This window comes from Dermacentor variabilis, chromosome 7, assembly GCF_050947875.1.
Source record: "Dermacentor variabilis isolate Ectoservices chromosome 7, ASM5094787v1, whole genome shotgun sequence".
NCBI classification, from domain to species: Eukaryota; Metazoa; Arthropoda; class Arachnida; order Ixodida; family Ixodidae; genus Dermacentor; species Dermacentor variabilis.
Window position 1 is genome coordinate 88,544,249 of NC_134574.1, and position 22,945 is coordinate 88,567,193.

A 22,945-nucleotide genomic window follows, 5' to 3' on the forward strand; every position below is an offset into this window, starting at 1 on the left:
AGTGGAAATGGTGTTTTTGAGAGAATACTTTCATCGCCTTAACACCGGTGGAGGCAGCTGCGGTCGTGTGCGCAGTGAACTATACTGCCCCGGCAACCATGTAGCGCATATGGGGCGTGCGCGTCACTTGTCATCCACTTTTTTTTTCGCGCGCTGCTGTTGCCGCCCATTGTCGCGCATGCGTTCGTTCTTCGCGGTTCGTCGCTCGCAGCTGCTGTTGCTGCGGCGCCCTGTTGCAACCGCCCTGCCTCTCCGCCGGCTCATCTCGACGGTGACGCTAAACCCCCCTTCCTTGCCCGGGCTTCTCGTTTGGCAAGGGCGCGCCGCGGCCTTTCCCAACGCCATTGCATGTATGACGTTAAGCGCACAGAGTTGAAAAAGAAAAGGAGAAAACGATTGGCGTCACATTAACGGCGAAGCGGCCATCGTTACGTGATATGCGCTGTACAGCCAGCTAGCGCGCGACGTGTTTTCCGCACCACGTGCTCGTTGCGGCGACCGACTGCGGCATCGGTCATGCCGGTCGCGTCGCGCCATTGTCGCTATACGGCTTCCGGGTTGTTCTTTCTTTTTCTCATTTTCGCGGCGTCAGAGTTCGATGGAGTGGTGGTCGACGTGGACCGGGGAGCTGTGGCCGCTCTCTATACGCTTTGCGACTAATAAGAGGTCAGCACAAGTTCCGCCACGAAAACCGCGCTGTAGAGACGCCCGCTTTCTCGGCCTTCGGGCTTCCAAACGGATTCCCGAGAGACATGGCGATATTGAAAAAAGGTCGCCTCTGCCGTGCCACCACGGAAGTGAGCGTGATTGGTTTGGCGCACGTATTCCAAGTTGTCTTCGACCTTGACGGCGGCCTAATCTGCCGCTGTATGCTTATGTTGTCATCGGCTTGAGTGTCGTACGAACAACGCACCCAAGCTTGAGAGAGAGGGAGAGAGAGAGAGAGTCAACTTTATTTGAACAATGGATTCGGGCACATAGGTTCCAGGGTCCGAGAGGTTTCCATTGTGTACGTTCCAGCGGTACGAGTAGTCTTATTTTCGATGATGCCATGTCTTAGAAGTAGGATGCTTCTGACGACCGTTTGCGAATAGGCTAAAGGGCGAATGCAACGAAATTTCACTTTGGCTAAGTTGCTTGTAAGTATAATAACGCACTATTGAAGCAACCGTGGCAAAGCTGCGTCTAAATTTTTTATTAAGAACCTTTAAACAGCACGTAAGAAGACAACGCGTGCACCGTGGTGGTCTGTACCGGTACCATGGGGGAAGGAAATGAACTACATAGAACAGAGCACTACATCATGCCGTTAGTATTCGTAAGCCAGCTCTCCGTGAAGCCACCCCATTTTGCCTTTTTCTTCTTTTTTTTTTTTTTTGGTCCCCGGTAGTCGGTCCACCACACGGCCTTATAGCTGCTCAGTGGGCTCGCCCCAGTGTGCTTGCTTCGCGGTTGGTTTTTTAATCGGAACGCACTCGAACGTTCGAGTGCTCTGGCAACCGAACTTTGCGAGCAAGCCGTTCCCGACTGGCCATCGATGTCGGTCCAGTGGGCGGCGTCTGCTCGCCTTCTCAGTTCGGCTGTGTGCCGTAATGCGCGAGGAAGGATCGTGCATAGTGTGGATGCTTGAGTGCACACGCAGTGCCGTTAGCGCTCGCGGCGGTAAGAATTGACGAAGCGAGGTATGTGAAGGAAACCTTTCGTCGTCGTCGTTGTTGCAGTCACCGCCGTCGTCGCTTTGATTACCAGTCGGACCGCAATTACCCCAGCGCTTGCAGTGGCGCCCCAGCGCCCGCCCGCCGGCCCTGCGACCGTGGATATCCCAACTCAGGCTGCCGGCAGTGTCGTGTTTGAACGGACACCGAAAAGGTCACGTTGAGGAGCTGTGGCAAACCTTTGCTGAATTAGGCTTGCGCTGGGGGTGGGGGGGTGGGGTGTCATAAACGTCACACTGTACCGTCAGCTGGATCTCTAGAGAGAGAGAGAGAAAAAAAAAATAGAGTAATTGAGTTCCTGTACTAGCAGCTACTACCTCGTGGCGTCATGCAATTTGGACTGGGATGATATGCTACGATTCTATTTCATTTTTTCCCCCTTTTAGAGCTTCATCAGTGGTCCGGGCGGCACTCCCCTGCCATTGTCAGCGCCATGAATTATAAGAAAGGAATCGAATTGAGGGAAAGTAATCCTAACATTGTACCATGCTTAAAAAGCGTTAGCTCCAGACTCCAGTTCTGGCGATCAATGCAAGCTAGTTTTGAGCCTCCGCCCCTCCCTCCTTTTTTTTTTCCCCGAACACTGCCCAAGCATCCTAAAAATATTTGGCATACGTGTCGCCGCACCGATGAGTTGTGGTTCAGCAAACCACCACACGATGCCGCGACCACCGCACCTGACTACGTCACCTGTGTTTCGGCGTGAACAGTAATACTGGAACTCTCTGTTTGTCGGACGGCTTGTAGCGGGGTCGTCGCACTCGGTCACGCTTGCGCAAATGCTCAGTATGGAACGCGTAAGCCGATATTATGGAGACTGCGTTCGTCGAGTGCGCCTTTGTTGTGTGCGTTAGGTGCAGCGCATGCGTGTGCCGTTGTCGATGCGGCTGTGATGCCTCTGCGCAGTGGAGCGAAAATAGCCGACGCAGTGTGTCCCCATCCCACGTCGCAAGTATTTCGTACCAACGCAGATTGGACAACACAGCGGTGCCATGTTGCCTCTGACGATTGCATTTCGCGCACGCACACACAAGAGAGAGAGAGGGAGAGAGGAACGGAAAAAGATTGTGCGGATCCCACGCACTCTGGGAATCGATGCCGTGCGAAGCATTTTGCAGGTGCCTGGCTGACCAGCATTATTTGGGGTTGCGCAAACCGTTACCAGATGAACCGACGTGTTTGTGTAAGTTGAGTGGTTTGTGTGCGGGCGTGACAACGGTCACGTCGAAGACGATCGTGCGGCAGGGAAGCCGTTGTTTCTACGCCTTCCATTCGACGCGAACGTGGAAGGTGACGAATGCCGGGTTCTAGTTACAGACGGGTAGCGGACGAGCGTAAACGAGGGAAACATGGATTGTGAGGTAATCAGCAACTGCATGTTGTACGATAATCGTACGTCCCTGTGGCTGTGAGACGGGGTGTAAGTTGAAACGACTATGGCATTCGTACTGCGGCGAATGAGTTCCAAAACGTGACCAACTTGGGCACATCATGAAGTTGGTACAACGTCGCGCAGTTTCCGCTTAGCGTAAACTGCTACGAGGAAGGTGGGCCTGTCCCGCAGTTTGTGCGGCGACGCCTCAAAGCGCGAGCTGTCACGGACGCGAGGAGAGGAGACGAGCGAGTGGCACGTGGCGCTCGCGCCGAGAACGTGAAAAGGGCTGTCCGCCTTAAGAACGAGGGAAGTGTGCGTGCGGTCGTGGCGTAGTCAATAAGAAGAAAAAAAAAAACAGCAGAGGTTCTATTCTGCCAGGTTCTAGTCACGCATTCCTTAAACCTAGGCGAGACAGTGACATACTTGCTGCGAAGTACGAAGAATGAGGCAAAGAATGCTTCGTATTAAAAAAAAAAGAAAAGGGGGGTGGGAGAATGCAGGATCGTCTTCCACCGCCACCCCCCCTTGTCAACCGCACGTGCATGCAGTCCTATTGTAGCCCTCGAGAACGACGCGACGCAGTATGAAAAGACAGCCAGACGTTACGGGGTGAAGTCCGCAGTATTAGGGTAACGGCACGCGTGTCCATCGGGCTCATGAGGCAACTCCAATCGATGAGCCGATGTTAGGCCACCTTGTTACATACACACGCGCACCCTCTCTCTATGGAGTATAGTTCGCTCTGCCCCCCCCCCCGGGGGGGGGGGGGCAACCTTCGTTCTCGAGGCGGTCGGTCGGCCCGCGTACCGGCGTCGCACGTTCGAGACGGCGGTGGCTGCGGTGTCTGTCCTCCCTATTAGCGCGATTACGCGCGGACGCGTGCTCACCTACCCGCCCACGCACGCGTGTCGTGCCGTTGCGCTCCGAGCGGGGACGCGTGCGATCCGCCGACGCGGCTGCGGGCGCGTCATGACGCGGCGGAAAGAAAGAAAACAAGGCGCGAGCCAGAGGGGGTGGTTTCGTTTTGCGCTTGCGTTGGACGCGTCGCGCGATTTGCGCAAGCGCGGCTCGCGCGCGCCGCGTTTGCATAATTTGAGCGTGTGTGACCCCGATTCTCGCGCTGCTGCTGCTACACGCAGGCTTGTAGAGGGCAGAGGCATTACGACTCGCTCGGCTAGATCGTCTCCTCGCTCTTTCCCCTCCCAGGTCCCTGCCGTCGGGGCAACTGTTGGCCCATTGTAGCCCCCGTGTTTCTTATTGCGAGCTACTGTGACCCCATTGTCCGTCCGTCCCGCGAGGGGGATTTGTATATCGCTTCCCCAGTGCTCAGTTGCAGTCGACGAAAGCGTTCGATCGGTACCGCGGCCGGTGCGCCCTGGTGTAGCTGCATAGCAGATTATTGAATACTCGCTGCTGGGCCACTCGATTCATTTTCTGGATTAAGCACTTGAGAGTGAAGTGAATGCAGACGCGGGGAAGATTGACGAGACGTGCTGCTTCTGTCCATATTTCCTTGTGTAATTTTCTGTACAGGCCATACATTGTTAATAAAAAAAAAATTGGAGGACGCTTAAGCTTCGCCTTCAAGAGTGGAACGCGACAGCGTTCCCGGCCACCCGCCAAGGGGTGTAAGACAATGGGCTACGGCGCAGCGACTACGCGCCCCGCATCGGACGCGGTGAGCGTCGAGCAACGCAGCGGTCGGCGCGACAACGAAATGTGCGCCTGAGCAAGCAACGCACGCCTGAGCCTTAGAAACAGCGCGTTCACTAGAGGCGCTTTTGTACCGCTTTGAAGCATCGAACTCGTGGCTCAGTGGTAACGTCTCCGTCTCACACTCCGGAGACCCTGGTTCGATTCCCACCCAGCCCATCTTGGAAGTTGCTTTTCATTTATGAAGTGCCTGCCGTGATTTATCGCTCACGGCCAACGCCGCGGACACCGACGCCGACGACACCGGCTTTTCTGCGACACGAGCTCCTTAACGCTATCGCGTTAAAAAAAAAATTCCCGACGATTACGTTACTTCCTAATGCGAAATTTGAGCGCAGCAAATAAGCTGTTTCACCTTTTGGATAGATTGAGGCAAAGAAATCGAGCAACACATGTATGCGCTATCACAGAATTTTTTTTTTATTTTTCACACGTATTCCTTTAACAAAGACTCCACTAACAGTTCTTGACAGTCATGAAGGAAGCAACCAGCAGTAAGCGGAAGCGGAGGGGGGCGGCGTGTACACCCAGCGGCAAACGATGGGGGCAGAAGCGCGCGCAGCAAGCGGACAACACGATAAAGGGAGGAGGGAAGAGATAGCAGCGACTGACTGATGCCTTTGACTGATACTCTTTCTGCATGGCGGCGACGGTGTTCTATGCAGTCACGTTATCTTGACTCTCTAGCGGCGTCAGCGGCATCCAGCGGTATCAGTCGGTCGCTGCTAGCGCTGGGGGGATGAAAGGGGGGGCGGAGCTGGTTACGAGGCCGATGACAACGCCGACGACGACGCGAAACCCAGGAACGGACGCCAAAGAGCTGCGCTCTAAAAAGAAGTGCGCAAATCGTCGACACGCACACACGCGCGCTTCGCCCCGTGCCTGCTCAGCGTGGCCCGAGAGCGGGAACAACAGCGCGCGTGGCAACGGGCCCGTATATATGCGCGTCTTGCGCGCGCAAATGGCTGCGTACCCGCCGTTATTGGATTGCCCGGCGGATTTTGTTACGACTGCGGTTGTATGCGGTCGTCACTGCGGTGTTCGCTGTTTGTTAAAGAACCCTGCAGGAAGGCGTGGTTGGAAGAGTTATGTATACGTATAGTTATACTATATCTAGCAATTAGCGACGCGAACACACCGCTGTTACTCTATAACCACGGGTGCGCATATTGCTTGCAAGGTCAAGTTCTGGCGTATTCAGTTATGTAACGTGAAGCATGCAGCCAACGACGACGCGTTGGTTGTCGTGGTGTGACGTTCTCGCTTATTGAACTCGAAGTTCAATGACCGTTCAGACTCAATTGTGTGTACAAGGATAATGATGCACGCGTCGAGACTTATAGCCGAGGCGGAAATCCGCAGAAACCGTTAAAGCGTGGGCTACGGGCTGTTTCACTTGAGCCTTGTCGTGGACCTATCATTTTTGGGGTCAAATTTGGTGTTCGTTGCGCGTGGGCTGTATACAGCAACGGGAACAGGTGTTCCGTTGTGCGAAGATGACCCAATTTACTATCCAGCTGCAGGATCGGCATCGCATTCTCCTTTATACACGGAACGTATACCGCTGCAGCTATAGGGATTAGCAGAGCAACGTGGCTGTTGTAGGGCACGCTAGCGTTTGAACGTATAGCCTGGACGAAGTGCCGCGCTGAGCCTTGCGTTGTGTCGTTCGAACCATCATCGTCGGCTCATTTTATATGCTTAGTACGAATGGCGAGCCCTGCTAGAGCAGTCTTACTTCATCCGATGCCGTGCCGTCCAATTTCCGATCTGGCTACACCTTTTTGTAGGAAAGGGATTTTACGTGCTGCGGGCTTTGCCGCGAGAATTGTTCCAGGAAATTAAGCCTTTCGTTTCGCCGATGCGGTGCTGATGGTCGCTTGCACGTGCGTTCCAAGTCGTGTCGTTCGATAACGGTTGTCACCCCGTGTACCCGTAGTTTGGCACGTATCCAATAGATGCGTTACTGATCGTAGGACGCCATCCCTTTAAAGCGAACGCTCCGTGGTGCGTGTTCCTGCTAATGTTGTAGCTGGTTGTACTCCGCGACGCGGGATGAACGCGTCGATGCCGGACGACGCGAATACTCATAATGGCAAAGGCTTTAGCGCATTTCAAAAAAAGACAGGGACGTGACAGAGACACAGGACAGCGCTACCGGACGTCTCTGTCACGTCCCCGTCTTTTTTGAATTGCGCTAAAGGCTTTGCCATTACGAGTAAACCGTACCAACTAGCCCAAGAATCAGCCTTCTTGACGCGAATACGCCAAAGATACATACTTCGGGAAACGAATTACACGTGATTGTCACAACTGCACGGAAGCACTGGAGGCCAGGGAAGCTAAGGAAAGCGCAGGGAGAATGAACCGTCATTTAATTGAAATTATAAATAATGAGGAAAGGCGCCACGAAAGTGCTCGAGACGACAAACGCGACGTTCACGATTGTGCTCGGGAACGAGGGGTGAGAAGGCATGGGAGCGTTTCCTCCGTAGCGCTTGCACGGCAAGTGAAAAAAGATTAATTACCGCAATCGGCGGCTCTCTCTCTCTCTCTCTGCTGACACGGACAATCATTGTGGCGGTTTCCGGAGCGCGCTGCCTCGTTTGCGCGTCTATTACCGGGCGTGGCAGCAGCCTCGGTCGGGGACCGCATGGGCGTTGTCGCGCCGCGGGTGGCTCGGCAGTGGACGTGTGTGTGTGTGTGCGTGTGTGTGTGTGTGTGTGTGTGTGGCGGTGTGTGGTGTGCCGTGGTGAACGTGTACGCGACGCGGCTGCGCGCGCGCTCGTCGCTTCCTTCCGCTTCCGTGCACGAGCCCGCCCCCCCTCGATCCTCATATGGCGCGCACGTGCTGTGACCGACGACGAAACCCCAGCTTGCGTGCGCTCCCGCGAGGTCTTCGCGGACACGCTCGCGTACTTGCCCGGTACACGTGTCATTCTTAACGGATGGGAGGCTTGGGGGGAGGCTCGTACATGCGCCACGTGTCTAGCTGAGCTCGTCTCGAACGAAGAGTGCGCGCCGTGGCCGCTGTCGCATTTGTTGTATTGAAATTGTGCGGGTTTAAGGTCCCGAAACTGCGCAGTGGGCTAGTGATGGACGCCGCAGTTCGGCGAGGGACTCTGGATTCATTTTGACCGCCTAAGGTTGACGTGCGCCTAAACCAAACTGCGCGAGCGTTTCCCTAGCTTTACCACCTCCTGTGGTAAGGCTAGGGAAGCGATGGAACATGTTTTATTGGAAGGTGAAGATATCTACCAAGCGATCGGCTTAGGCTCCTCTGCCCTCCTTGAAACTCTTAGATTCAGGGATAGCAGGGGGCAAAAGTAAACATGTCCGCGATAGACATTAGTAGGAACTGATTGGAGGTTTGGTGACAAACGGCGGAGGCGTACAAAAATATGGTTCCCAATAGTGTTTCACAATGTTTCATGCTGGAAATTTTTGTGTGTGTTTCTCCTTTTCTTTCAAGGTAGGTAGGACATCAGGCAAAATATGAAAAAAAGCGTGGTGGCAGAACCCACCAGTGCGTATCAAACGGTTCGCTCATAGCATCTATCAATCCACCCCACCAACAATACGGACAGGTAGGTGGTTAGCGAGGTTAGTCGCTCTTCCATTTATGTGTTTGACGGACCCTACCGGAAGAAAAACAAAAGAGAAGCGGGTTCTCTTGAAAAAACGGCGAGAAGCGCTGGAGAAGGCGACTGAGCGAACTTGACGTTGATTGGTTAAAAGAGGGCGAAAACCGAGGCGATTTGTAAAATGGAAAATAACGACCCGTTCAATCACGTGCGCGAGCAACCTGAACCGCGTACGCGACAGGAAACCCTTATTAAGCGTTTGACGTATCGTCCAATTTCCGGCCTTTTACACGTGGTCGTGAAATCGAAAAGGGTTCAGCTCCCGACGGCCGCCATATAGAACGAGCCGTGTACCGCGGCTCACCGAGATGAACGCGGCGCGTCTGGAGCGTAGCGGTAAGCGGTGTAGTTAAACGGTGCGATTGATAATAGTAACGTGCGCCGCCTCTCTCGAGTTTTGCACAGTGGTCCTTGGGAGGGGGGGGGCGGGGCAGATTTATGGTAGTTGAGACCAGACGACCACGGGGCGAACGTCGATAACATTGATCAGGGCTTGCGTCAATAGACGACCGCGAGAAAAAAGTTAAGCTGCTGTTAGAGGGGGGGGGGGCAGCTTAATTTTTCGCAGAAGGAAACGACGCACTTCGGTTTTCCGATTCCTTTTTGTACTCGTCACGACGTGTTTTATGCGCCGCCCGTATAGCTGTTTTTTTTTTTTTTCTGCAGAACGTTCGTTAACGAACCAGAGGTCCCTCGGAACCGTACTCGGCCTCCATTGGATGATTAAAAAATAAGAGAAAGTAAATTCGAAAATGAGAGAATAAATACGAGTGTGGGATGAAATCCGAGAAGGCGTTCCAGACGACTTTGGCTGCAGAGGGATTAGGGGTTGCCTTAGGGGCAGGCAATTTGTACGTTAGTCTTAAGGTTGTTTTGTTTTATTTTCTATTAGTTGCTAACGCTCGAATTAGCCTTGGGCTGGAAGCACATGCAGTGGGCCTGACGGTGCCCGGCCTCCTTATAGGTGTTCCAATTAATTCGAGGTTCGTATAGTTCGTATAGTTTGTTGTATAGTTGTATAGTTTGTTTGGTTCGTATAGGTAATGGTTAGCGCAGGTGTATCTAATTTAACCGCTCGTTCGTAATAAATGTAAGAAAAAAAGAAAGCTTTCTATTTCAAAAGTCAGAGCGGTCTGGAAAATCGGCAAACTACGAGAGAAACAAGGAAAAGGTACAAGGAATAAAACAATTACGGCAGAACTCATCTCACAATGATTGTCGAGAGTAATTCGAATAGCAATTGAACAGTGCAGCGACATACCGTATTCCCGAAGTCACGTTTATTTACCACGTGTAGTGGCAATTCTCAGACTTTCTTTGCTTCGACTATATGCCGTATGCTTCGATATCGTACCACTTTGCTTTGACACCCGCTGGCCAAGGTCGCTCACGAGCATGGAGGCATGACGGCCGTCGTTAGACAACAACATGATGACAACGACATCAGGACAATGAGATGACGGCGACGGTGGGACAACCGGCGAAGAGGCGGGAATGACGACAGTGGCACAACCAGGACGGCATGATGACGACGACGGCATGGCAATGGATTCAATGTGGCAGCGTTTGTGGGATGGCGACGCATTGACGACGATGGCTTGACAAACGCAGCATATGTAATCACTATTGAATGACGAACAATGAATGACGTTGACGGATCGACGGTGGCAGTACAACGACGACGACATGACAATGGGATGACGATACTGAAGTTATGACGATGGGGAAACGAGCGTGACAACGTTGTGACGAAGATGACGGCACGATGAGAGCCGGATGTCGAAGTTACCGCGTTGACGACGCAACGACCACGATGGCATTCCGACGCGGTATGACAAAAATGCATGACGAGGACTGTATGACGGCGATGGCATGAGCATGGCATGAGGACTATCAGATGACGGCAAGTGTGTGGCGGCAATGCCGGGACGACTGTATCACAAAACATCTATTAATGTCGATGGCGTGACGACGGCGGCATGGTGAGTCGCATGACGACACCGGAGCCACCATAACACGACCACGACATCATCACGACGACAATGGAGGCATGATAGCGACAAACGATGACGGCATGACAAGGGCGGCATATTCATGATTGAGTGACGGCACTATGTGACTACAATTGCGAAGACAGAGTGATGCCGATGGCACGACGAAGGCGGCATTACGACAGTGGCATGACATTAGTGATGTCATTAAAAAGTTGCAGGTTTGCTCGAAAGGCGAAGCAGCGTTTGCGATAGCAAATTAGTAGACAGTTGCACGAAGTAAGGATACTAGTTCTATTGGCCGTATATACTTGTGTGTGCGTGTGTACGTTTACACGTTCGCTTACTAACTTTACAAACATGATGTGCCGCGCGCACAAGTAAACATGAACACATCTCGCTCGATGACCGCAGATACTCGCTGTCAAAACGCTGGATTGAGAAAGCGCGGCAGCAGCAGCGAGCGAATTGACCGTCGCGCTGCCTCTCGCTTCAACGCGAATTAAGCAACGAAAACAGCGCACACGAAGCCATCAGCAGTCGGCCCACTCTCGTCTCCAACGCAGATCGCTTTCAAGGTGGAAGCCCTTGCGACCGTGCGTTGCTGCCGAAGTAAAACGATGGCGGTTTAAACCACCCCGACGACATCGCGAGCAGGAGCACGTACCTAGTGACCCAAGCAGAGAGACCACGTAGGCCAGTGGATGTTATTAATTCACCTTGTTACAAAGCCATTAAGTTTACTGTGTTTACAGGAACCTCCCGGACAAATTTGACGTCAAGTCCGAGCATTTCTGACGTGTTGCTACTCTTTTGCGCCGTCGGTAATTTTTGGTGCCACCTTTCGATCACGCCGACGGATTTTAGCGTAATGGGGCGTATGGTCGTTTCGCATTAGTAATTCTCGATGGTTGCTGTTGCCCCAAGCCATTTTGTTGTCGAGCGCTCGAACGATCAGTTGCTTTATCTGCATTTTCATTCGGCTGACGGAACGAGGAAGAGACAAGGAAGAAAAAAAAAGGAGAGGGGGACGGCTCAGCCGGTATTCAGATTCGTCCGTATATGCATTACTTTAAAGGAAGACCAACCAGGAATAATAAATTAAACTTGTTTGGTGAGTGAGTTGTCTAGTCAGTGTTTGAAAACTGCCGAAAATGAGTTAAATAGGAAATTATTTGCTACTACTACAAAAATAATCTGCGGGGGGTGGGTATTCTGGTAGTGTCCACCTATAGTCGGGCACAACGTTATAAAAAAAAGGGGAGGCCCCCGCCCAGATCACCGAAGCGCGACAACCGATTGCCTCCGCGACTAAGGTAGTCCCGCTCAAAAAACCGTGCTCATAATGCGCGTTATTCTCGGTATAAAGAATTTTGTATTTTGATGACTCGTTTGGTAGAGCTCTCGTGATTCGAATGCTACAGCACGTGCCGGATCGCGAGAGAAAAATAACCCCGTGCCTTCTACATTGCTGCGCGTCGTCTGCTTTGTAGCTTCATTGCAAGGGACAAAAGAAAGAGCAGCTCTGCATGGCTTTTGCGCTGGTTTACATGTACACGGCACATTCTCTACTCGTTTTCCGAGTCTAAATTGAATCAGTTGCTATTTAACAAGTACTTAAAAAAATGGAGGACGCTTAAGCTTAAGCTTCGCCTTCAAGAGTGGAACGCTGGAACGCGATAGCGTTATCGCACCCCGTTCGCACCGCCCACTCATTCGCTCGGCATGCTCTTGAGTCACACAATGACGAAACGTGCGTCTGAGCAAGCGGAACGAACCAAAGAACTCGGTGTCTCGGAGGGAGAAGCGATCTACGCGAGCCAAACGTCGTAATCGGCACGGACAGCCGGGCCGCGACGCGCCATGAAGGCGGACGCGATCATGGGGCTGACGCCTCGGTGGGATCGTCCTCTATCTCGCTTGGGGGCACCACGCAGACGCATGGCTCCTCGCCAGTAGCACGGCACATATCGCAAGGGACGCTTTCCTACCAGACGCTCTATGGCGCAGCGATCACGTCAGAGGCGTCCCGCATCGAACGCTGCACCTAGGAATCGCGCTGTGAGCGGAAAGAGGAGCCGTGTCGCGCGGGCGAGTGGCGCACCACCTGTCGGGGCAGCGCCGTACATTGGGAGGAGGAGGGGGGTCTTCTGTGTTTGCAGCAAGATGGCTGTGCGTGTGCGCGGAGGGCAGAAGAAATGTAGCGGAAACGTACTTCGCTACTCGTGTAACTGCGACTTCTGTAATGTACATGCTCATAATTACCGATATACACCGCAGTATGACTTTCTACGGCACGTTTCTAAGGCAACACCGCATGCCTTAGAGGCGCTTTTGTCCTACTTTGAGCCATCGAACTCGTGGCTGAGCAATAAAGAAAAAAAAAAAGAACTCGTGGCTGAGTGGTAGCGTCTCCGGCTCACACTCCGGAGACCCTGGTTCGATTCCCACCCAGCCCATCTTGCAAGTTGTTTTTTATTTATGAAGTGCCTTCTGGAATTTATTGCTCACGGCCAACGCCGACGACACCAGCTTTTCTGCGACACGAGCTCCTTAACGCTACCGTGTTAAACCATGCATTTATCGAAATCATTACAAACCTGGGTCGAGAAGACGACCGAGCAAGGAAAGATAGAAAAAAAAAGCTTCATCCATCGTTTTAAAAAAGTTCTCCTTGTTTTAAATAGCATAAGATTTGTATTAGGTTTTCCTTTTGCTAAGTTTTCACAATCTTCACGAATGTGATGTTTCTTTTTTCGTTCCTTGTCACTTTTCTTTTTTTTGCGAGCCTGCAGTCTCGCCAGTTCGCATAGCGCAGCGTCAGCGATGCTCGCTACAATTTTTCGTCGCCGAATCACGGCTCAGAATAAACGCACGTGGCAGGAATGTTGCGTCGTAAGCTCCCAATAATATTTCCCGCATGATAGGCCACCACCAACAGTTTGGGAATTCACTCTGACGAGGGGCAGAAGCACACGACTACTGACGCGACTCGGCCCAGTTCGAAGCCTGGGTGGCCATCTTTTCCATCGGCGGGGTCAGCGGCCGTCGGGCTCGTGACGTCAGTCTAGAGTGAGCGCCCATTGGTGGAGGCTCGTGTGCATCCGCCTTGAAGGAGTAAAGGCCCCTTTTTTCTAAAGTTGTACCTGACTGTAGTGGACACGTACATTTCGTTTGCTGCTGAAGTTCTGGTTGGCTGGGCTAGCTGGGGTACGCGTCAAGTGGGGAGGGGGGACAGCCGCCCCCAGCAATCCAGTACTTCAGTATCAGACCAAATGAACGCGTTCACTAGATGGACACTTACAGAATGCCGTCCCACAAGATTCTTATTGTTGTTTGAAATACAGTTTGGGATGTTCTTTCCGGTTTTCTTAGTTGTCTCCGAAGTTTGGAATTTCAAAATCCTTGCACTGCCGTCTTTTGCTATGGACGCTACGCATGGTGCCATCCTATAAGCACTTCGTCCGAACTTTAAGATTAGAAGAAGAGAAAGCGCCGGGCAATTAACATATTGCGAGCGAATAATAATTTATGTTTATTTTTGTAGTACGCGCGCGTGACACGTGTGCTATCCGCAACGTGAGCGAAGCCTGAATCGCTCGATGCTTACGTAAAGGAGCTTCGCATTTCGCAACGTCGCGCGTGACCCACTTGTTTGACGTCTCTGAACACGAGAGGAAAAGAAAAAATGTGTACGTGCAGTGAAAGTCGGCCTCGGTATAAGCCGATGGCAGCGCGTTATTGAACGCGTTTGGGAGTAAACAGAACGGTGTAATCTCGTCAACCCTGAGAGCGCTCGTTTGTCTAAGTCCGCGCATCCGAACAACGCGCTGTGCCGCTGCTTTTTGCGTTAAGATAGCTTCCCCTCCTCCCCCCCCCTCTCTCTCTCTCTCTCTCTCTCTCTCTCTCTCTCTCCTTAGCACGGCTTCGACGAATTAGGCTCGAGTGTCGTGGAGGTTGCCGAGACAGCCGCGACGTCCTTTTGTTTGAGAGCGTCCAAACCGAATTATATTGGCAAACAAAGACTCCTTCCGAACGCCGAGACAGCAGCACTCGAGGTAAACGAATTCGGCGTCCCGAAATCCGCAGTCGGTACTCGTGAGCGGTACTTAATAAACATGTCGCGTTTCTTTCTCTCTCTTTTCTTTTTATTTATTTCTCGAACGAGTCTTCTGCTCCTAGTATAGTCGTGACCCGAAGCCAGAACCTCTCTCGACGACGCTTTTTCTCAATCGAGTTTTGTTGATTGGAACGGAGGAACTTTCGCTATCGAACGCATTGGAGACGCGCCGAGAACTGTTGATTCACGTTCTCTTTCAGTCTCGTTCGCAATTTTTAATTTTTTTTCCAGTAATAGCTTAAGTAATGTCTTGTTGACCGAGTCCCAGATACAGGCGTGGCGATCAACATAGATTAACCTTCACGATTTTGCAATAAGAGAGAGACAAAATCGTAATGAATTAGTTGAAACAAGTCAGAGACAGAATCCAACTGTCGACAATCACTTGAATATTAAAATTGTCACAGCTGCGCGGCGGTGCAAGTGGAATGATTTGTGTACAGTCTGGATCTCTTATTCGGGGACTCGCAGACCAATCTGCCGTTCTATTTTATACATGGTGTCTCGGCTAACTTTAAGCAGAGTTTCAAAATGTGCTGATGCACGCTAAGACGACGCGACCGAATGCATGTTGCTGGCTGTTGTATAGAATAAGCCACACTATGCTTTTCTATTCTGCTTAATTACACAATTAGTCAAGATTAATTAACCAACTTCGCAAGCAACGAAATTAGGCTAAAAATTTCGATGAGAAAATTGTAGAGCGTTTTGCAACACGTCCGATTAGACAGTTTTTAACTTTCGAATGGGAATTTTCCGCCTAATTTCGTTGCTTCCGAAGGTTAATCTTGACTAATTATGCAATTAAGCAGAATACAAGAAATGGCAACTTGCTCCTTACAATAGTCAGCAACATGCATTTGATGGCGTCGTCTTACCGTGCATCGGCATATTTTTTAAAAACTCTGGCTAAATTTAGCCGGGAAACCCTGTATCGTCTGCTGCGTAGAGCTTCAGGCAGAGGCCGCCAGCGTGCGAAGCCTGGCGTCGCTCTCTTTTAAGGGGATTATGTTTAGCCGTCTGGATTCTTCTTCGAATTAACCGTGGAGTTCTTTGCAGCCGTACTCTGCGGCTATTTTAACGCCTTCCGTTGACGTCACAAACTTGTTTACCTCGTACTAATATTGCTTAATGCTCGCAAATGCTTGAATTCGTAAGTCGCAGTACATTAAAGCCGTACGCAGGGTGTCCCAGCTATCGTGCACCAAGAATTAAAAATATTCGGATACCACGTAGCTGGGCAGAACCGAGGCAATGTTGTTTGCAGTAGCTTCGAGATAGTCAGATAATTTTTTGCGTTATGTCTAGGTAGGTAATTAGCTTTAATGAATTAATCAACTGCTCAAGCATTATAATTCCATGAAAAGTGACAATGAGAAAATTTTATAATAATAATAATAATAATAATAATAATAATAATAATAATAATTTTATTTGACCATCACGGCATACGTGACGATGCAGGGGGACCGAAGTAAAAGCTGTCTTTCAACAGCTTGACAGAGCAACGGCCCCCCTTATTTGGCAGTAGCATACAAAGTGACATAAAAAGAAGATACACAAAAAGAAACACTGCTCACGGCGGTCACATTGCACTGCAGAACAATATGTAAACATGTTACGTAAAGGCTGCACCTGGTACATAATTATTTTTAAAAAAGAATTAAGCCATACACACAGGGTAAACAAAATTGAAGGCTTCTAATAGTTTACACAATGCAATTACATGGCAAAGGTACTTTAAAAGAAAAACAAAGGTATAACATCGAGTAACACCATAATTCTGTAAAACGATTTGGCTTTAGTTGCATAAATAAATAACCAAAACAAGTCCAGGAAAAAAGCAAGCCAAGAACGTCCGAAATGTGCCACTTTGGGGTGTTATATCCTGTCCCAATAGGCCATTAAGAAGTCGTGGAAGCTGGTGTTCTAACGTTTGTAGACCATATGTTGTGCGAAATGTTTTAATTTCCCACATATCCTTATTTCTTACGGTGTAGTTCTGTTCGCGCCTTCTCAGGCCGGAAAGAGTTCGCGTGAAAGATGTTTTATTTAAATGTTCTTGTTTTAGTGTTCGGCAGAGGCGGCAGTCATAGATTTTTGTTACTGGAACTATCTTGTGTTCTAAAAATATTTCTCTTGTATGATGTAACCTCGGTAATTTCTTAACAATCCGCGTTGCTTTATTTTTTTGTAATACGAGTAATTTGTTCAAGTTTGCCTGTGTTGTAGTTCCCCAGATGAGGCTACAATAGTTAAGGCGAAAATTTTAGTGCAAAAGCTTACATGACAAACTCCCGATACAGCTCTCTGTTGCTCATTACGTGCTACATGAATGTGGTTTTTCCGAACGAAAGAAGCCCGCGCATACGCGCCAAGTGCCCCGAGCGCTCAGTCGCTCGGCAGTTTTGCGTGTATTCGCGGGCTTCTTTCACGCTCAGAAAAACACTTCTATGTAGCATGTATTGAGCAACAGAGAGCTGTATCGGGAGTTTGTCATGTTGCTCTACAATTTTCTAAATTACTTATGTAAATGTAATATTTGAGAAATTGGTTAATTAAGACTAATTATGTAATTCGACGGAATGCAATAAGTAAGCTGAGTATCTCCAGGCGACGGCACACATTACCTTGATTCTGTGCAGTTACGTGACGTTCGCATTTTTTAAAACCGCAGTGCATGATAGCTGGGACACCCTGTAGATACTGTTGTCTGTGTGCGTGTGTTTGTGTGATCGCGTGTGCGATCATGTCCGCTGCGGAGCTCACAGAACTATCCTGTGATGCCGTTGGAACAAACAATCGTTTGACGGCAGATATGCTTTGTTTACAAGCATCCATGAGAACGGTGGAGGCCGAAACCACGCAGTTTGACTAAGCCACGCTCTCTCTGCCATATTTGTGTGGTTTTAGTCGTAGTTTACTACAAAATGTTACTACAGCGAACTCTAGCTTACGCTGTGATCATTCAATGCCATGGTAATGATAGTTTATTTTTAGACCATGAATTTGTCTACTTCGTGCATGTGGCTTCAGACGCTCTTGTGGCTGGCTTTTACAGCGAAGTTGTATATGGCGAGCCGATTCGTCCGTCCGTCGGCTGCATGCCGAAAACTCCTCCGGCGCAACCCCATGCGCATGCGCAAAAAAAAAGTATACAACAGGCGCGCGATTGGCTGCGCCAGTAGTGACGTCGTTGCACTCCGTCGCAGCCGAGCGCGCGCTCACTACTTTCTCTCCGGCTCCCAAATGGGTTACCACGCGTCATACGTACTCCTGAGGAACAGGCAGCTTTCGATCAGCAACGCCGCGAGCAGAACCGGGTTCGAGCTCGTCTACACCGTGCCGATGCTGCAGCCCGGACACAACAGGCTCGCGCAGCCGAGCGCAAGTAGCAACTGCGTACCGAGGATCCGGCAGCCTACCAAGCCGTCGTTTAATGAACCGTCGGGATTTATCTAGTGATACACCGGGACCGCACGTTTCACCTTTGCTGGTTAACCATCTGTACAGAGTGCTTCGGCGGTGATTTTTTTGTTGACTACGTTTTGTCTGCCTTCATTCGCCTGAAATTTGAAATGATTTGTACTTCGCTGAACGCCGAAGACAGTAAGACTTTGTGCTCGTACATAATCCTTGCCAATTATGACATTTCTAACGCACTAATTTGCTGAATATTTTGCTCTACACTAGCCTGGCAAGGGAACAATTCATGATCTGGTGTCACTCCGTATAATTTGTGCATGAGTACGTTCATCGGGATCGATTACTCACAGGGACTCTGATCATGAGAAGGAAATTTGCAGAAGCATAAGAATGGGTTGGATTGCATACGGCAGGCAATACCGTATCCTGACTGGGAGCTTACCGCCGTCGTCGAAAAGAAAATTGCACATTCGTTGCCATCTCCCGGTGCTAATGTGGGGCAGAAACTAGAAGGTCGCCAGGGAAACTCGAGAACAAACTAAATACCGTGCAAAGAGCGATGGAAGGAAAATTTTAGGCGTAACGTTAGAAAAAAAAAAGCAGGAAGAGAGTGGGATGGATCAGAGAGCAAACGGGGATAGCCGATATTTTAGTTGACGTGAAGCGAAAACAAGAAATGGTGCTCGGCAAGCCGTGTAATGCGTAAGATATACAGCCGGTGGACCATTAGAGTTACAGAATGGGTGCCAGGGAAGCGAAGCGCAGTCGACGAAGGCAGGAAACTAGGTGGGGGGATGAAATTAGGAAATTTGATGGCGCAAGTTGGAATCGGCTAGCGCAAGAGAGGGTAATTGAGATCGCTGGAAGAGTTCTTTGTCCTGGAGAGGTATGCTGCAAGTGTCCACCTAGTGGACATGTCCATTTCGTCTTCTGCTGGAGCCCTTATTGCCTGGGCTGGGGTGTGCGTCAGGAGACAGGTACTTATAGCCAATCAGCACTTCTGGAGCAGACGAAATGGGACATGTCTTCTAGGTAGTGTTGGTACTCAAGGTAGCGTTTAGGTCAGGGGTGTTCCAGGCACAGGGGTGAGTGCATTCGTTAGTAGGAGCGAAAGAAAAGGGGTTTATTTTACATTACACTGGCTCCAGATGTGGGAGCCTACACCACGTAGGAGCGCACATGTCAGGACGCACTACTGCGCCAAAGGTGTTCGCTTTTAAAACCGTCGTCTCCGCTAGGAGACAAGACTATGGAATCTGATTACTGTATTTTGGCCAATCACAATCGTCCAATCGGTCGCTAAATCCCGCCCACGACGTCGCACCGTTGCGCCGGATCCGCCTCCTATGTTGCACCTCCGCGCCCGCACATGGTCCGACTGCTTAGTAATCTGGGAAACCGAGGTCGACGCTGTTCTCACGGATAGCCTTCGACGTTGGCTCCTTTCATCAATTCGATCAGTTAGTTTGGGTTGGCGTGGTCAGGTTGGTAGAGGGGTCTACGCGGTAATTAACGGAGGGCGGTGTTTGTTGTCGCCTCGAAGTAAGCTCCTTTGTTTGCGCTTCACAGTCTATGTCAGGCCCCGTCGTCGTCGGGGCACCCGCTGATGAAAGGACTGCGTCGTGGTAAACATCCAAGCAATGCTCATCGCCGTATTGAGACGTAACAGGGGACACTTGCAAGATACCCCTCATGCAGTGGAGATAAAAATAGTCATGATGATGATGATGGCGAATTTGCTGAAAATGGACTCTTTACGAAGTCACAAATCTGTTTGAAGCCATAAGGACACATTTAGGCATATCCATGTGCCAGACATCATTCCACGCTGGCTGAACCGCCCTGCTTGTAGCTCCTGTCGACACTAGCGCCAGAGTTAGCCCTGGTAATATTTGCAGGAAACTCGTATCACGTAACCCTCGCTTGGACAGTGGCGCCAAATGTTCATCTGGCGGCGCGCTTGGGCGCAATTATTATGACACGCGCTCGACGTCCTTCCTGAGCGTCAGGCGCTTTTCCGGAAACTCCAGCCATGCGGGCGAAATGCCATCGTGGGAACGCGAAATACGGCGAGGAACAAAGTAAACAAAAAAGAAAAATACACCTCGTGTGGAGCGTGTCCTGTGGCAGATAAGATAGCGAGCGCGTCGTGCGTGTGTACACGAATGCGGCCTTGCGTTGGCTCGTGACGCTCGGCCGTCGCAAAAATAAAGGACGACGGAGGGACCTCCCTTTGATTGCCGTATTTTTTTTGCGACCGCTCTGCGAGACGCACGTCTCCTCTGCATGCGTTTTGGAGAAAAAAAAAAAGAACAAGTGCGCGTGTAGCAGTGATTTGTTGTGTCCGATTTTGCACCTTCGTGCTGTGCCACCTTGGTGACCGCAACCGGCCGAGGCCCTGGCGAAGGCGCCCAGCGCTCTCATCTAAATGTGTGTATACGTATCAGTCGCTTGTTCGATTTCTTTGGCCTAGCGGAGGGTGATTGTCACGTTGTCGTGAAACCCGCGAGCAGGAGAAAACGAAGCAATGCTCGAGTCGTCGAGTCATTGCCGCGCAGGGAAGGCTTAAAGGGCTCGTGTGTGTAGCCAGTCGGTGACGAGATTCGCGGCTGCGTCTCCCAGAAGAGGGTGGAGGCGCTCGCCCGTTGTGCGCCACTAATCCTCCTTGCGAAGCTTCTTCCGTTGCGTCGCACGGATGATGATCAGAGGCCCGCAATCGACGAACTACTCAGATTCTATTTTCTGGCCTGCTAACGTGACCCAGAGCGTTCACTTGACTGCGCGTGTTTTACACATTTCGCCTTGGTGGCATCGGTGAATGGGTTGACAGACTCGACTCGACTGGCCATTTCGAACGCGCTGACCGCGTTATACCAAAGCCGGCAGCTTCGATGGTGTAGTTACGACCATTAGCGGTTCTACTAGTGCTGTAATTTTCTGGTAGCAAAGAACAGCAAGGACCACCGCTACATGTCAACTTCTTCAGTCTTCTGTCGCGCCTAAAAACTGCTCTTTTCGAGGGATAATCAGGCTTTATTATTGCTACTCGAAACCGCTCTAGTTTCCGGTGGTCTTAAATAAATCCTATCTTGCTAATCCTTCCTCTCCTTACTTTTTGCTCCCAACTTTCTACCCCGTTTCCCGTTCATCAGTAAACGTTAGTCAACGGTAGATGTCCTCTTGTATAACCTCCCTCTCTTTCTATTCTCTCTCTCCCTTAGAGTAGAGTTTAACTATTGCCTTTCAAGACCTTTGTAGCGCTTTGCCGGAGCGCTCACAGAAACGAGCGGCTACTCGCGTCGATCGAGTCTGCCATTATTGTTGTGGACCGAGAGTGTTCATGGCGCAGTGAAGTCATGGTCACATACTGTCACAACTTCTAGTAACGAAGCGCAAAGGGTGTTCTCCGCGCCGTTTCTCGCTGTTCGCGTTTCATGCACGCGTGGTCACATCGCGCGTACCGGAAGACTTGTAGACGGGAGCGGCGGAAGTGGCGACGCGACATCAAAAAAAAAAAAAAAAAAAAGAACAATGAAAAAAAGACATTAGTAACGTATATCTCGGTGTGGGCACCTTTACGCTGTCGTGTCATCGGGAAACAATCGGTTGTGTATTACTGTTTGGTTAAGCGCGGCGCCAGACGACGGTGGATGTTACTGTATACGAGGAGGTCCTGATAAATTCCTGGCTTTGCCCCTTTCCAGGTGGAGTAAGAAAATGAACATTGAGCATATGGCAGCCTAATGTCTTAGTGTGTAACTGTGCAAATATCAGATGTTCGCGATTCATAAGTGCTTTTTCTTTTTTTCAGAGGTAGAAGTAAGTTTCACGTCGTTTTAGTTACTGGCCGTCATGAAGTGTTCGTTTCTGCAAGGAAAATCGGCAAACGACATTCACACCGAGATTTCACAAACGCTGGGGGAGAAGTGTCCTTTCTACAGCACTGTCAAAATCTATCTCTCGCCTTAAGGCTGGTCATTTCACCGTTGAATCTGAGCCCCGCAGTGTACGTTCCCCAACGTCAACTGGCCCGGCAACCTGATTGTTGGGGAAAGTGATTATCTGTAAAAAAACACATAGCCCTGATACTGGACATCTCGGTAGTGTGTTGGGATACTTATCTCCACTATCGTTGACGTGCGTAAGCTTCCAGCGAAGTGGGTGCCGAAACATTTGAGCAGTTATCAGGAGAAGGAGCGAGATGCAGCACCCGAAACTATTTTGGCCCATTTTGAAGTTGCGCAGGACTTTTTGGCTAACCCGCCGTGGTTGCTCAGTGGCTATGGTGTTAGGCTGCTGAGCACGAGGTCGCGGGATCGAATCCCGGCCACGGCGGCCGCATTTCGATGGGGGCGAAATGCGAAAACACCTGTGTACTTAGATTTAGGTGCACGTTAAAGAACCCCAGGTGGTCGAAATTTCCCGAGTCCTCCACTACGGCGTGCCTCATAATCGGAAAGTGGTTTTGGCACGTAAAACCCCATAATTTATATATTATATACTTTTTGGGTAGGTTGGTGACGAAGGATGAAACCTGGCTCCACATCTGTGATGGTTAAACCACGTAGCAGAAAGTGGCGACATAGTGGATCCCCGCGACCGAAGAAATTCCGCACCTAGAAACGGTCACACACACACACACACACACACACACACACACACACACACACACACACACACACACACACACACACACACACACACACACACACACACACACACACACACACACACACACACACACACACACACACACACACACACACACACACACACACACACACACACACACACACACACACGCACACACACACACACACACACACACACACACACACACACACACACACACACACACACACACACACACACACACACACACACACACACACACACACACACACACACACACACACACACACACACACACACACACACACACACACACACACAAAGTCACC

At 50.5% G+C, this 22,945-nt stretch overlaps 1 protein-coding gene across 7 annotated transcripts in view; it reads left to right on the top strand.

Annotated features, from left to right (window-relative positions):
* Nucleotides 1-22,945, top strand: part of Pli (E3 ubiquitin-protein ligase pellino) — a 123,347-nt gene that overhangs the window by 41,389 nt on the left and 59,013 nt on the right. The window contains exon 1 of one of the 7 annotated variants that reach the window (XM_075698786.1): nt 20,317-20,414. The exons of the other annotated variants lie outside the window; for them this stretch is intronic. Within the exon in view, the coding sequence (XP_075554901.1) occupies nt 20,413-20,414 (2 nt within the window). The 5' untranslated portion in view covers nt 20,317-20,412. Of the gene's footprint in view, nt 1-20,316; nt 20,415-22,945 lie in introns of those variants that run through there. 7 annotated transcript variants of the gene reach the window in all.